The sequence below is a fragment of the Saccostrea cucullata genome, unplaced genomic scaffold (genome assembly GCF_032062105.1).
Source record: "Saccostrea cucullata isolate Sc308-1 unplaced genomic scaffold, CSIRO_AGI_Scuc_v1 ctg6984, whole genome shotgun sequence".
In the NCBI taxonomy this organism is placed as follows: domain Eukaryota; kingdom Metazoa; phylum Mollusca; class Bivalvia; order Ostreida; family Ostreidae; genus Saccostrea; species Saccostrea cuccullata.
Window position 1 is genome coordinate 1 of NW_026928085.1, and position 15,000 is coordinate 15,000.

The window sequence follows — 15,000 nt, forward strand, 5'->3', positions numbered from 1 at the left end:
AGGTTTAAAAAAAGATCATCGTTTTGATTGGTTTGCACTAATTGATTGGTTCCCGGATAATCGAAATAGAAAGTAAAGGATATGATTGACAGGCGCAGCATCGTTGGTGAAGCAGAGAATGTTCTTTTAAAGTAAAAAACGGAAAAACATTGCACTTGTTTACATAAGCTACGCTATTTGTCAAATTTTTGAACGACTCTGCGCAAAAAATTGCACATAGAATTTTTGATTTTTTTCACCCAGTACACCGATAAATATCTATATTTTATTCCACATGGTTTAAAATTATGCGAAATTCCACTCTACTCCAGGAAATTAAACACAACCAATTTTGTCCCCCATTTGGTTAGTAAAATTCGTTACCGATATGGTAGATTATCTACCAAACGGGGATAAAGTACCATTTGGTAGGCTGTGCCCAACCTGATTATAATTAATTTTTAACATTAAACTGTGTTTAATGATTAAAATGTTATTTGTTATCATGAATTCAATATCTTGTCACAGTTGTAATTAAATTATAATTATTATTAAATATTTACTTTAATGCTTTGCGCAATATAAGTACGTATTCTGATTGGCGCGCATAGCCAATCGAATACAACCGGTTTTGCAGGTATGTGAGAGCCATGTGCGAGTGTTTAGTTTTGTACAGGTGAATTTCTATTTTTAGCATTTCCTTTACGTATGACTCACCAATGACCTACCATGGACCAATGGATTTCGTTATACTAATTAATATGCATGTTTTACTAACCCGTGCACTATATAAAGTAAGAAACCCGCCAAATCCCCACCCCAAGCTCTACAGCCTTTACGGTAGCAGATTGCTTAGAATATTGCCACAGATCGATTCAGTCGATGTACTGTATATTATATTTTTCTGATTTGATACTGGATGCCTGGTAAGATATTCATTTATCTTGTAATTCATTTACTTGTTTAATTTATGTAACGATCTACTGGCAGTCGGTTAAACATGTTAAATATCTATTAATTAATACTTTTCGTAAATGTCTTTGTTTCATGTTTGTCTATGTGTACATTGTTTTGTATGAGTGTTGTGAGAGTGTTTTTCTATTTTCTAGGTTTTTCTTTACATCCATCAATAAATTGTAAAACGACCGAACCAGTTTTGTTCTGAATTTTTCAAACAAGACCGTGACCCTGTGACAAATGGCGCCCACGTGAATTTTCAACTTGGAGTGAATACTACAGTGATTTGTATGTTGATTTCCATGATGAATTATCGTCAACTTCAAGTTTTCCAATGGATGATGACCAGGGTCCAGTAATCCACTGAGGGACGAGAGGATTGTCCACAACGCCATTGTGTACGTGTCCAGTGCCTATTAATTCCCCATGGATCCGCCTAGGCTGTAAGTTTGCGCATTTTGAATACATGTGTTTAAATATCATTCTAGCTAGCTAACTTATGTTTAACATTCCAATCATCCTATGGAATCGAGAACTGTGTCTCTCGGATGCTCAGTGATCCGTGTAACGTGACCGGTGAATTGTGCTCAGGTAAATTCTTCTATTCCGTGTGAAGTGTTCCGGAACCTGAAGCTACAACTCAACAGTTTATTGATTTCTTTGAATTAGATTTAAAGAAAAATATTTGTGCGCACTTGTATTTATATTTTCTATGTGTTATTTATTTGTTTTATGTATTATTGTGATTTATGTTCTTTGTATTGATTTGTTTGAGAGATGCCGGCTGTGTGTAAGAAGTGCGTGTGTGAATTTTGATCGGGATCGAGCTCGATATATTTTTTCCTTGTTTTGGTGGTAAACTTCCGGAAGTACAGAAAACGTGTTTTGAGTTGGTAAATGTTTTGTTTATCTGTGCTTGAACAGGCACCTATCGGAATTTAAACTGCCAAATGTATGTGTACTGTGCTTGATGTTATTATATGTACTGTGTTGTCTACAGTCGTGTTTGTTTTGTTGACCGTCAATGTTTATTTTTGTCCGTCAATGTCATTGTCTGTTGAACATTTTGTTGATGCGAGTTGATCATGTACAGTAGTTTATAGTAGCTGAAAATTTCCCTGCGCGCGATCACTTTCTTAATATTGCAGCATTACTAATTGGAGCACAGGACTGAGAACAACAGGACTATTAGACAAAGCAGAGGTAAATTTGGGTATTTTTTTTCAGTTTATTGTGTATGTATTTGTATTTATACAGAATTTGAGTGAGTGATTGCTTGTGTGTTGACATTTGCGCATTGCGATAAGTTAATCTTTGCTTGCGATTTGGTATCAATTGAAAAATCAACATGGCAACTGGTGTTGATGAAAACAAGGGTAAGAAGGATTTACAAGATGATATTGATGAAACCAAGGGTAAGAAGGACTTGCAAGAAATTATAGAGCAAATCAATGCAGAAGAGCATTACAGGGTTATGACAAAAGAGGAGTACGACCTGTTGAAAGCGCAGAAAATTCCAACTACCCCTAAAGTTGAACATGGTTTGAATAAGGGTACCATTCCTAAACTACCATCCTTAGGTGAAGTACCGATCCCTAGTCACATACCCTCACCAGGTTATTTACACCCGCCAGGTCTTATGTCATCACCTCAATTGTTTAATAGCTCTGCTCTGTTTCATCAAAATAACAACCCTACCCCTATAAAGCTTCCAACTTTTAGTGGTAGTGAGCAAGCTCAAAAAGGTGAAGTGAGCTATGACGTTTGGTCGTATGAGGTTAGGTGCTTAAAGGGCCAGTGGCCTGATCATGTTCTTTTGCAGCCAGTGAGAAGTTCTCTGAAGGGGATGGCGAGAGAAATTCTGATTCCACTTGGAGAACATGCAACGGTTGAGAACATCCTCGCAAAGTTAGATGACTTTTATGGGAATGTCTGCACACCCGAAAACATCATGCAGAAATTTTATTCAGATCATCAACAAGAGGGTGAGTCAATTGTTTCCTATGGATCTAGGTTAGAACAGTGTTTATCAAAAGCTGTAAAAGTAGGTCACATTGATGTAAATGCCAAGGACCCAATGCTTAGATCAAAGTTTTGGTCAGGTCTAAGGAGCACACAGTTAAGAAATGCTACAAGGCACAAGTATGAGACTGTAAAAGAGTTTCACTCCCTTCTTAGGGAAATAAGACAGATTGAACAAGAGGAAACTAGTTTGAAATCTGTAAATTCAGTTCCCAAATCAAGTGTTGCTATGTCAAGTAATGTAGATTCATTGACAATTCAAAATTCTGAACTGCAAAATATGCAAAAACAACTCACAGAATTACTTTCTCAGATGAAGAAACTTGATAGCAGAATGAGTAAAATTGAGCAAAGTTCAAATGCAAATAATCAAACTCAAGCAACTGGTTTTAATAATACAGGTTCTTTTCAGACAAATACCTCCAACAATACTAACCACAGAGGAATTTTTCAGGGCAGGAAGAAATTCGCCAACAGGGGCAGAGGAATGTATTTCCAATCTCAGCAACCTTCAAACCAGCAGCAACAGACTCAGCAACCATGGCAACAGAGGCAGTTTACTCAACAGTCTGCTAACATGAATGGGTTTGGTGCAGGTAGTACTTTAAACTAGTTTCATCTCCTGTTGCGGGGCAAACTGAAGATGCATTTCAAAATAGCCCTAATTACACCAAAAATCAATCCAGTCTTTTGTACAGGTTAGTTGGAGAATCCAATGAATCTGATATTATTGTCAATGGCTTAAGAACAAAAGCTCTCGTAGACTCAGGATCTATGATAACCTGTATTTCTGAAGAATTTTTCAAACATTTAAACCCTAAGCCTGAGTTGCATGACCTTTCAGAATTTGAACTCAATGTTCAGAGCGCTAATGGCAGTGCTTTGCCATATAGTGGCTATGCTGAAATTGACATATGTGTACCTTGCTTTGGTGAATTTACATATACTATTCCTGTTCTAGTAGTTCCCCAGACAAATTATTCAAGGCAAGTACCTATGATTCTTGGAATTAATTTCATTTGTTTTTACAGGAATGCTTGTAACCAGAATTCCACTGATTCAGATGATGTTCCAGAACAATGGAAGATAGCATTTGACAGTATGAATGATGAAACACCAGTGAAGACGACTAACAAGTATACCATTCAAGTGTTACCAAATGAGACAAAAGTAATCAGAGGTCTGGTAAGAAATAACCATGGTATTGTATCAGCTTTAACTGAGCAAACAAATACTTCATTATCAGGAGGTCTCATTGTTTGTCCTAGAGTTATTTCCCTTACCCAGGGTAAGCATACTACTACTATTCCTGTTAGGGTTTGCAATATTTCAGCCTCTATTGTACATATACCACCGAAATCACTTTTATGTTCAGTAAGTGGTGTCAAGTTAGTGGACTCTTGGAATCCTGAAACACAGGATCAAGGTATTAAGAAACCCAGAAAGTCTTTGCAGGAATTGGACATCAAGATATCAGAGGAGAACTTAACTTCTAAACAAGTAAGTGAGGTTAAGAAGTTTCTCTCTGGTTGGACTCATTTATTTTCAGATGGACCAACTGATATAGGTAAGACTGATATTTTAAAACATGAAATTAAGCTTACCGACAACACACCATTCAAAGAACCATACAGACGGATTCCACCTGGAATGTATGCAGAAGTACGAGAACACATTAAGGAGATGCTGGATGTTGGAGCTATTAGACAGTCACAGAGCCCATATTCCTCCAACATAGTATTGGTCAGAAAGAAAGATGGTAGTTTACGTTTCTGCATAGACTACAGGAAACTCAACTCCAGAACCATCAAGGATGCATACAACCTTCCACGCATTGACGACACTATCGACAGATTGGTTGGGTCTAACTTCTTCACCAAACTAGATTTAACCAGTTCCTACTGGCAGGTTGAGATAGAAGAGATGGACAAAGAGAAGACAGCCTTTTCAGTCAGCGGTGTTGGTCACTATGAGTGTAACAGAATGGGGTTCGGATTGACGAACGCACCTGCGACTTTTCAGAGGATTATGGAAAGATGTATGGGTGAGTTGAACTTGAGGGACTGTCTTGTTTTTCTCGATGACATACTCATATTTTCGCAAACATATGACGAACACTTGGACCGACTGACAGCTGTATTTCAGAGACTTGAGAGACATAATCTTAAGCTTAAGGCCAAGAAGTGTGAGTTTTTCAAAGAGAGTGTTACCTACTTAGGACATGTAGTAAGTAAAGCAGGTGTAGCTACAGACCCAGAGAAGACCAAGTCTATTTCTACATGGCCAGCCCCTAACAATATCAAGACACTCGAACATTCCTAGGATTTGCAGGATATTATCGGAGGTATGTAAAAGATTACTCTAAGATCATTAAGCCCCTCAACGATCTTCTGAAGGGCCATTCTACAAACTCTAAGGAAAAAGGTAAGTCCAAAGTCAAACCACCACCATGGAGATGGGGAGATGAGGAGTCCCAAGCGTTTGAAGAAATCAAGAGGAAACTTACATCACCACCAATCCTCGCCTATGCTGACTTCGACAAGCCTTTTATCCTCCATACAGATGCTTCAAGAAATGGTTTGGGAGCCATACTTTATCAGCAGCAGAATGGTGAGAAGCGAGTGATAGCTTATGCTAGTAGAGGTTTGAAGAACAGCGAAAGAAACTATCCTGCGCATAAGTTGGAATTCCTTTCATTGAAATGGGCGGTGACAGAAAAGTTCTATGACTATCTGTTTGGAAACAACTTTGAGGTCATCACTGATAACAACCCGCTCACCTATGTTTTGACCACTGCTAAACTTGATGCCACAGGACATCGATGGCTAGCTGCTTTGAGTAACTTTCACTTTTCCATCCGTTACCGGAAGGGTATCAACAATGCAGATGCAGATGGCTTATCTAGAAGACCCTTGGAAACAGATGTCATTCCTGATGTAGTCCAGTCCATCTGTAATGCACAAACTACAAACAGAGAACACTGTCCCTACTTTGAGAATATATACCTACCTTATAACGTCACATCTGCTTCATGTATGACTGTAAGTACTGGTATTGTACAAAGTGAGGCACAAAGTGAGTCAAACTTTTCTTCTTTACCTGAAACTTCATGTCTTGATTCATGTGTTTTTTCTGACATTGATTGGCAAAAAGAACAATCAGCTGATAAGGATATTAGTAGAGTTGTACATTTATTGAATCAGGGATGTTTACTATCTAAGTCAGATTTAAAATCAGAGACTCAAGAAGTTTGCAAATATTTCAGAGAAAAAGACAAATTGTTGATAGAAAACGGTATTTTGTACAGAACATCTGTTTTAAACCATGATCATGTCAAACAATTGGTTCTACCAGCTCATTTCAGGGATGCAGCATTTGAATACTTACATACAGATTTAGGACACCATGGCAGAGAAAGAACAACCCAGCTTATGAAAGAGAGATTCTATTGGCCAGGTATGATTCAGGACATCACCAACAGAATCAAGACCTGTGATCGCTGTGTCAAGTTCAAAACACCAGAGAAAATTTCAGCTGAACTTGTAAATATTGAGAGTTACCATCCTCTCGATTTGGTTTGTATAGACTATTTATCCCTTGAAAAGAGTAAAGGTGGGTTTGAAAACGTCTTAGTGGTCACAGATCATTTCACCCGTTATGCACAAGCTTTTCCTACACGTAACCAGACGGCAAAGACAACTGCTAGGATTTTGTTTGAGAATTTCATATTACACTATGGCTTCCCTAACAGGTTACACAGTGACCAAGGTAGAAATTTCACAGGTCATGTCATTAGGGAGCTTTGCAAGATAGCTGGTGTGAAACAATCTAGAACTTCTCCCTATCACCCCATGGGGAATGGTATGGTCAAGAGGTTTAACCAGACTCTGATCAAGATGCTTGGTACCCTAGACAACAAACAAAAGGATGACTGGAAATCCTTTGTAAGTACACTTGTTCATGCATATAATGCAACAAGACATGAGAGTACTGGTTATTCCCCCTTCTTCCTCATGTTTGGGAGACATCCACGTTTAGCAATTGATGCGTTTCTCAATTTAAATTCCGATACGTCAGAGAAAATACGTAGTCGCGATAATTTTGCGAAGAAACTACAGAAGAGACTCGAATTTTCATATAAAGTTGCTTCACGAGAAGCAGAAAAGAACGCAACTCGTCATAAGAGCATCTATGATGCAAAAGTACGAGAATCTAAAATACAGGTCGGTGATCGTGTATTAATTAGAAATGTGGGTTTGAAGGGAAAGAATAAGCTGGCTGATAAATGGGCCAGAGACCCCTACATTGTTACTGAACAGCCCAGCCCTGATATTCCTGTGTTTATTGTGAAAAAAGAGAATGGTAAAGATAAATCTAAGACCTTGCATAGAAACATGTTGTTGCCAACCTCTTATATACCCAGGTTATCAGAAACAGAGCAGATCAGCCCAGGTTCTAAGACACTCCCTTTAAAAACTACTGATAAGACACCCACCCCAGTCATAAGTATTCCTACTCCTTCACTTGAGAGTGAGTGTAAGGTAAGTGACGCTGCTATTTCAGGCTCAGAATCTTCAGACTCGGACTCAGATTCTGATGATAGACAAGTTTATATCATTCCTCAACGTAGAGTAAGTAGAGTACATAGACTTCCAAGTTCTATTTCTCATCATAGTCCAAGTACTTGTCAGGATTCTACTACAGTAAGTAGACTTCCAAGTACTATTTCTCATCATAGTCCAAGTACTTATGATTCTACTACCAGTACGTATTATAATACTACTGATTCTACTTTGAATCGCAATTTATCTACTGTACAGAGTACACCAACACCCCTCCCTAGACGTTCTACTAGACAGGTGAGAAAACCGGAAAGGTACGGAGAGTGGGTGCACCAGGTTACTCCAGTTTATTACGTATAGTATATACAGGGGAGAATGTCACATAGTTGATGTTCATTTTGGTTGTAAATATGTTTGGGTTATAATACTTTGTCTGTACAATGCTACATGGACATTGTTATTTGCTTCAGTTATTTAAAATGTCAGGAGCCATTTTCCCTAGCAGGGGAGAATGTCACAGTTGTAATTAAATTATAATTATTATTGAATATTTACTTTAATGCTTTGCGCAATATAAGTACGTATTCTGATTGGCGCGCATAGCCAATCGAATACAGACCGGTTTTGCAGGTATGTGAGAGCCATGTGCGAGTGTTTTGTTTTGTACAGGTGAATTTCTATTTTTAGCATTTCCTTTACGTATGACTGACCAGTGACCTACCATGGACCAATGGATTTCGTTATACTAATTAATATGCATGTTTTACTAACCCGTGCACTATATAAAGTAAGGAACCCGCCAAATCCCCACCCCAAGCTCTACAGCCTTTACGGCAGCAGATCATATAGATTCTATCACAGATCGATTCAATCGATGTACAGCATATAATTATATTTTTCTGATTTGATACTGGATGCCTGGTAAGATATTCATTTATCTTGTAATTCATTTACTTGTTTAATTTATGTAACGATTTACTGGCAGTCGGTTAAATATCTATTAATTAATACTTTTCGTAAATGTCTTTGTTTCGTGTTTGTCTATGTGTACATTGTTTTGTATGAGTGTTGTGAGAGTGTTTTTCTATTTTCTAGGTTTTTCTTTATATCCATCAATAAATTGTAAAACGACCGAACCAGTTTTGTTCTGAATTTTTCAAACAAGACCGTGACCCTGTGACATGATTATACGCTGGCCCTGCGCAAACGGACCTCTAAAATTAAATCAAAAAGTAGGAGAGAAAAAAAAATTTACAAATAAAATTTAAAAACTAATGCCATGAAAAATTTAAATTAAATTTATAAGTGCTTTAGGAAACAATTTACATTGTGCATAAAAAAGTGTATATCTATATATATTTACAATGTACTCTAGCTGATTTGTTCTGAATATAAGAGTTATGGAACATAACTTGGGACCAGAGTTCTGAACTGGTCCAGAGAGGCCGCTGCCACCACTGAGTGTGGGAGAGTATTCCAAAGAATCACTGTGTGGGGAAAGAAACTAAATATGATGGTTTATACAGGTACTTGGGCACAAAAACTAGACAGGGAGCCTGGGGCCGTCTTGAAGCCTCAGTTAGTCTAGGGTGAAATCCTATTGGCGGATATTATGTATTCTCTAACGTTAGAGGACTTAACCCATAAATTTCTTACGGGTGGGGTGGGGTGGGGTGGGGGGGTGAAGTTGTAAGGAAGCGAAACGACCCAGTAGTCAAAACAAACACACCAAAGACCAAGATATCTAACATAAACTTCCGGTGCATTGACAGACACGTGCAGTACTTGAAAACAAAACCAGGTAATGTTAAAGAAAGACGAGACGTTCCTTAATAAAAGATAAAATTTTCCAAGATTTTGTCATGGAAGTATTGCTACTTATGCATGTTTACTCACAAAAATTAGAGGTACCTTACCAGGCATTTCTGCAAGATACCAGGTGTAGTTTTTCTTCGGTCCTACTAAACCGCTAGTACGCTAGTACGATAGAGTACTTTAGAGTACGCTAGTAATATTTAATAATTTAATGCAATTAAACTACTTTTTGTATGCTTTTCTACTTTAGTTTAACATATTGAATATATATTTAAAATATAAAATTTTTGTTTTCTGTATTTTAGGGGTTATTTGAATGTATGATTTCAGGTTACGGTTGATCGTTTGATCCCAATCTAATTTAACTTAAACATGTTAAAATGTCTCATTGTGAATGTGAAAAATATTAACACATGCAATTAATGTAATATTTGATAAAATTTAGATAATATGTTTTACGGTGTGACCGTTGCGGCGAGCACAGTTTATTTACTATCATAAACCTACACATGTACTGTCTATCATTCAAGAAAAAGAAAGCAAAAAGAATAAAACGAAACAATAAAAAGAAATCATTTCCCAAGCATCGGGATCGAGATTCCAAACTTCTCGGAAGTTTCCGACAAAATCGGAAACACCCGAACCTTTGAAGTGACGAAAGTATGACGTCAGATAAAAAGTTCTGTTGACTTAGGACGCAAACGCTAGTTTTATGGAAAAGAGATTGCATTAAATCGTTCTTTTCAGTTATGTTTTAGCCACCATGTTGCTATGCACCGCAACATGTTTTCCAAGTTTCACGGAAGCAACCGACATAAGTTCGTCAAAATTCGTAAGTTTCCGGTGACGTCATTTGTATCATTTCCGAAGGGCAAGGTGAAGGCCAGTGTTGTGGCATGGGGGTATTTTTTTGAATAAGGTAAGGCAAAATCATTTCGTTAAGATTTCGGTAAGAAACAATGTTCCTTTAATTTTTTTACTATTTTTGATTTATTCGCGCAAAGGACATTGGGTAGTGCAGGAATTCTGGGAATGTTGCACAGAGAAATTTGGCTGACGTATGTACAGATTTCAATCCGAATTTCCTCTGTTCATACACGTAAGTCTATTGAGCTCGCTTCGCGAGCGTCGCTTCGCGACGCTCGCTATAGTCTTTAGTAAGAAAGTCTGAAACAAAATATTAATCGAGATTGGGGTATTAGCTATAGGTATACTGTAATCTTTAATGCGTTTAATTTTGGATGTTATTTTTGTCAAAATATCGATAAAAAACAAATATTTGAAAATAAGTTTATAATAATGTTTAGTCAAGTTGTACATACATAAATAAAAAATTTAATTGCATTAAATAACATAATTTTTCTAGCGTACTCTAAAGTACTCTATCGTACTCTAGCGTACTCTGTTTAGTAGTACCCGTTTTTCTTATATAATCCTTTTGGGAGGAAAAATATTTTTCCAATTTCAAATGTTTAAGTGTTTGTATTTTTAAAAGACGTTTAGAAACTGGTTTAGAAATAAGAATCTAATTAAAATATTGAATATTTTCCATACATTACGAAGATATACCAAACAGATTTTGAGGAACGTCTCGTCTGACCTTAAGGGCGAATTTATTGATCAAAAACTAGTTTTAGTTTAGGTTTATGGTTTGAAAATAGTTTTAATTAATTTTGAAAATGGTTTTATGTTTTAATGGTTTAGCACTAAATGGAAAGTTTCATTTAAAACACACACAAAAACATCAAATATGGATGACATAGAACTGACTACTAGATTTTTTCTCATAATCTGAAGAAGATATTTCTACAACTTATCTTCATTTACACGAGAGTGTAATTGTAATACCCATGCTGAGTTCTACCCTTCTTTAAAAAAAAAGGGGTGACAAAGGATGGCTTGTGTCACTATTATGTTGAGACAATATTACCCTTGTATAGAATGGATGATTTCCGTGACAGATTTAGAATGAACAGACATACCCTTGAGTCCATAATTGCCATGTTAGCTCCATCTTTGATATATGCATGATGATCATAACTTCAACTAACAAGAATGAATCTACTTTTATCATAGACATAAATAACATTTATTTATGTCTGTGCTTTTATTAATTTACTTTAGTTTTTGTCCTTATGTTTGTAACATATGGTAACATTTTTTACAATTGAAGTGAAACAACAATTACTGTATACTTTTTACACAGCATATGTGCCCTGAAAACTAGTCGATTCTGTCATATTGCTGCCCACATTGGTCGCATTGCAACACCAAAAATTCTGCATTCGCCATGTTGAAAGGAATTAAAACCGTCAAAACCGCACCCGGGGGTGGTTTAAAGTTTTCAGGAAACTAGTTTTAGTTTAAAGTCGATAAACGAAAAAACTAGTTCTGGTTTGAAACTAGTTCGTTACAGGTTTTGCAAATAAATAGAAAGTTTGGAAAACCGAACTGAAACCTAAACTGGTATATAGAGTATTTCAGGGACCTATTACGTTCCTGGGTATGTTAAAGATTTTTTAATTTTTTTTTATTTGAAAGGGCCAAAAAGTTTTGAATTGGTGATCTACATTTAAGTTCTTGATAAAGATCATAGGCACTCCCCATCTTAATTGTTAAAAAAATATATCTCTACTATACTATAAGTTTTCCACTATACTATAAGCAAAACTTATAGTATAGTAGAGAAATATTTTTTTAACAATTAAGATGGAAAACTTATACATGTAGTATAGATATATTTTTTTTAACAATTAAGATGGGAGTGTCTATGATAAAGATGGGTACTTTAATTTTTTATTGTATAGTAGTAAACTAATACGCTGAATGAAACAAGCACCTGTAAGTCTGGTCATGAGTTTCTGACTGTGTTATTCTGTTATTGAACCCTGTTATCTTTATTTTCTTTAGACATGGCTAAGAGCATCAGAAGCAAGCGGAAACGGATGTTGAGAAACATCAAGAGAGAGAGGTATGCCAAAAAGGAACTGGAGAAGTTGAAGGAAATCGTGGCATTAGCTGAAAAAGATAAAGATACGGAAATGAAAGACCTGTATACAGGTAAGGTTTTATCAGGGAGAAGGCCACACATTTTATCTAACAATGTTCTTGTGAATACAACCGAAAAATTGAAACTTAATTTATTTTCGCTTTAATATATCATCATTAAAAAGTGGGTTCTAAACTATTGAAAGTTATGTCCCTTTATTCTCACTTTCAGTGACAAAACCCCTGGGAAGCAAAGACGACGCAGCAGCTGAACCCTCAGGTAAGCTTCTATTCCAATTAACAGTTATCTCATAATGATGCCTTTAATTTCTAAATCAGTGTCTGGTTATTACATATTTTTGCTTTTTTTTTCTCGTTTCATCTTAACTGACAAGTTTTGGCTAATTTTCTTTTTCTTTAAGTTTTATTTAAAAATCATGTGGTGAATCTTAAATTGTCCCAACTTATTCTTTTGTTTTACCTGTTAAAAGCTGTTTCTTAATTTACTTCATGAGGAATTAGAACTTTAGTACCAGGACATGTTGGATAGAAAGTGAAGTGATGTCCTTAAGGATACACCAAAGGTTTCCAAAGGGCAAAATTTATTTTGCTTGTAATTCTTTCATTAATAAAGATAACATATTAAAAGTATACATCATTTGAAAGCTTGTTAAATTTACTATTTAATGATCGTAATTTAAATTTTCATTTTTATCTTATTTAAAAGTTATTAATATTTTAAGGTAAATATTAGTGCGTTTATATTTTATAAATCAACTTTTTTGTATGCCACCTCTCAAAGTCAAAATTTTGCCTCAATGTAGATTAAAGATTGAACTTTAAAACCGTATCTCAGATTTTTGATAAATCTTCTTATTCAAAAGTTACATCCATTTGTCTTTCAATGTTACCAATTTATTAGCCCAATTCTACATTTCCCCCAATAATTCAAGAACTGAACAAGATATCAAAAATCTGAGATACGGTTTTGTGAACACACATTTGAGACGCATTCTGGTCAGTTTTCAGAGAAATTGGTCAATAAACAAGGGAGCTGAATCCTTTGAAATAACACCACCAACTGTCTGATCTTACTTTACAGTAGAGGGCAAAAACCCATTACACAACAGAGTCTGCCAAAGCTAGAAATATATGACACCTTGGAGATTCAGCTTAGGATACCTGTCACTTATCCATATTTCCTATGCATATTCACAAGAATGGGAGGTTCTATTCTTTATTTAGGTGCTTTTAATGAAGTAAAATAGGTTCAATTCTGAATCAAAAAGATTTCCCGGCAAAATGGCAAGAGCTAAGCTACACCTCCTATTTCATGGTCATTAGTGACCTGTTAGATCTCCTTCCCTAAATCTAGAGTCCCTGTAGTTTAATTATTGATAGCCTCTGTGTGGCTAGTGAAGAATTCCCCAAGTGGTCACAGTGATTTATTGCTCCTTTCAGTAGCAGGCAGTTACAGACCAAATCAGAAGCTTCAATAACGGCACATTCACATGTGTTAGTGTTTATGTTTGATTATTGTTAAATAATTAGAAAACCATTCAATAATGAACAAGAATTTTTCATGCATTATAAAGCAGTGATTAGCATTGTTTTTTATAGCCAAAAATCTCAAAATTGACAAAAATCTTGAAAAAAGCCTTTGGTGTATCCTTAATATATTAACCTTTAGTTATATTAACTTGTCGCTATTTATGAACTTTTTGTAGGTGATGGTATGGAAGTGGACTCTAAAGCTAGAGATTCCAAAACTCTGCGTGATGAGAACGGACATTATCCAGTGTGGATGAATTCACGACGCGTCAAAAAACACAAGAAAAGACTGCAGGCCATCTCCAAGAAAAAAGAAAAGAAGCAGAAGGCCAAAAAGAAGTGAAGATCCTAACAAGATTGTATATTGTGTTTGTAAATAGGGACAGAATTCTTTGAGTGAATGTAATTGAATGTATTTTTTTAGTGGCAATTATTACCGGTACATTGTAATATTTTTTCTTCAAAAATTGATTTTTTTAACCTATTTCACTGGGAAGAGGGGGCAATTTGAGGAGTGATGTAGGACTTGGACTCTCTTAGCTAAGGTGTGGGCAATTTGAGGGTGATGTGGTGGGACTTTGACAATAAAATGCTTCCCTTGGTTGTAAAGCATTGGAATTAATATTGCAAGTGTTGGAAAATACACAACCCACCAAATTGTCTGCAGTATAACTGTGATTCTGGTGAATTCCTATACTTACAAAGAAAGAATTTCATCATTAATTGTGTATTTATGTCCATGTAGAAAACCATATAAAGTACATTCATATATGTAAGTGTGTTAGATATTGGATTATTGAAGATATGTACTTTGTCATTTGTGTACTGATTGAAAGCTCATCACTAAAGAAATCGACACAGGTAGCTTGAAAAACTGCTTACTATAGATTAAGCATTTACAGTTTGATAAATGACTTGTAAATATTTTCTTCAGAAATAAAGATAATATCTGGTAGATGTAAATATTTCTGTGTTATCATTGAATGATTTCTTTATATACTGTAAATCTATGATATTTGGTGTGTACAATATTTGGCAGAAATTATTTTTTCAACAAGTTAGCATAGATTTGATTTACATGTAGCATTATCTGAATGTGCTAGATAATATTGTATGATATATACAA

At 35.7% G+C, this 15,000-nt stretch overlaps 2 protein-coding genes across 2 annotated transcripts in view; both read left to right on the forward strand.

Moving 5' to 3' along the window:
* The first annotated feature begins 2,200 nt into the window (after positions 1-2,200).
* Positions 2,201-3,707, forward strand: LOC134276371 (uncharacterized). Its single transcript, XM_062758639.1, has one exon. The coding sequence runs from the start codon at positions 2,285-2,287 to the stop codon at positions 3,569-3,571; it is 1,287 nt and encodes a 428-aa protein (XP_062614623.1). The 5' UTR covers positions 2,201-2,284; the 3' UTR covers positions 3,572-3,707.
* A 5,537-nt stretch (positions 3,708-9,244) lies between these two features.
* LOC134276374 (18 kDa learning-associated protein of slug-like) overlaps positions 9,245-15,000 on the forward strand; it is a 5,867-nt gene continuing 111 nt past the window's right edge. Inside the window, exons 1-4 of the mRNA XM_062758640.1 lie at positions 9,245-9,321; positions 12,246-12,395; positions 12,556-12,603; positions 14,051-15,000. The exon at positions 14,051-15,000 is cut by the window's right edge and continues 111 nt beyond it. Of these exons, the coding sequence (XP_062614624.1) occupies positions 12,248-12,395; positions 12,556-12,603; positions 14,051-14,217 (363 nt within the window). The 5' untranslated portion in view covers positions 9,245-9,321; positions 12,246-12,247 and the 3' untranslated portion in view covers positions 14,218-15,000. The remainder of the gene's footprint in view (positions 9,322-12,245; positions 12,396-12,555; positions 12,604-14,050) is intronic.

Excerpts from the sequence above, each read along its gene's own strand:
- LOC134276371 (XM_062758639.1), top strand. The coding sequence starts at position 2,285 with ATGGCAACTGGTGTTGATGAAAACAAGGGTAAGAAGGATTTACAAGAT.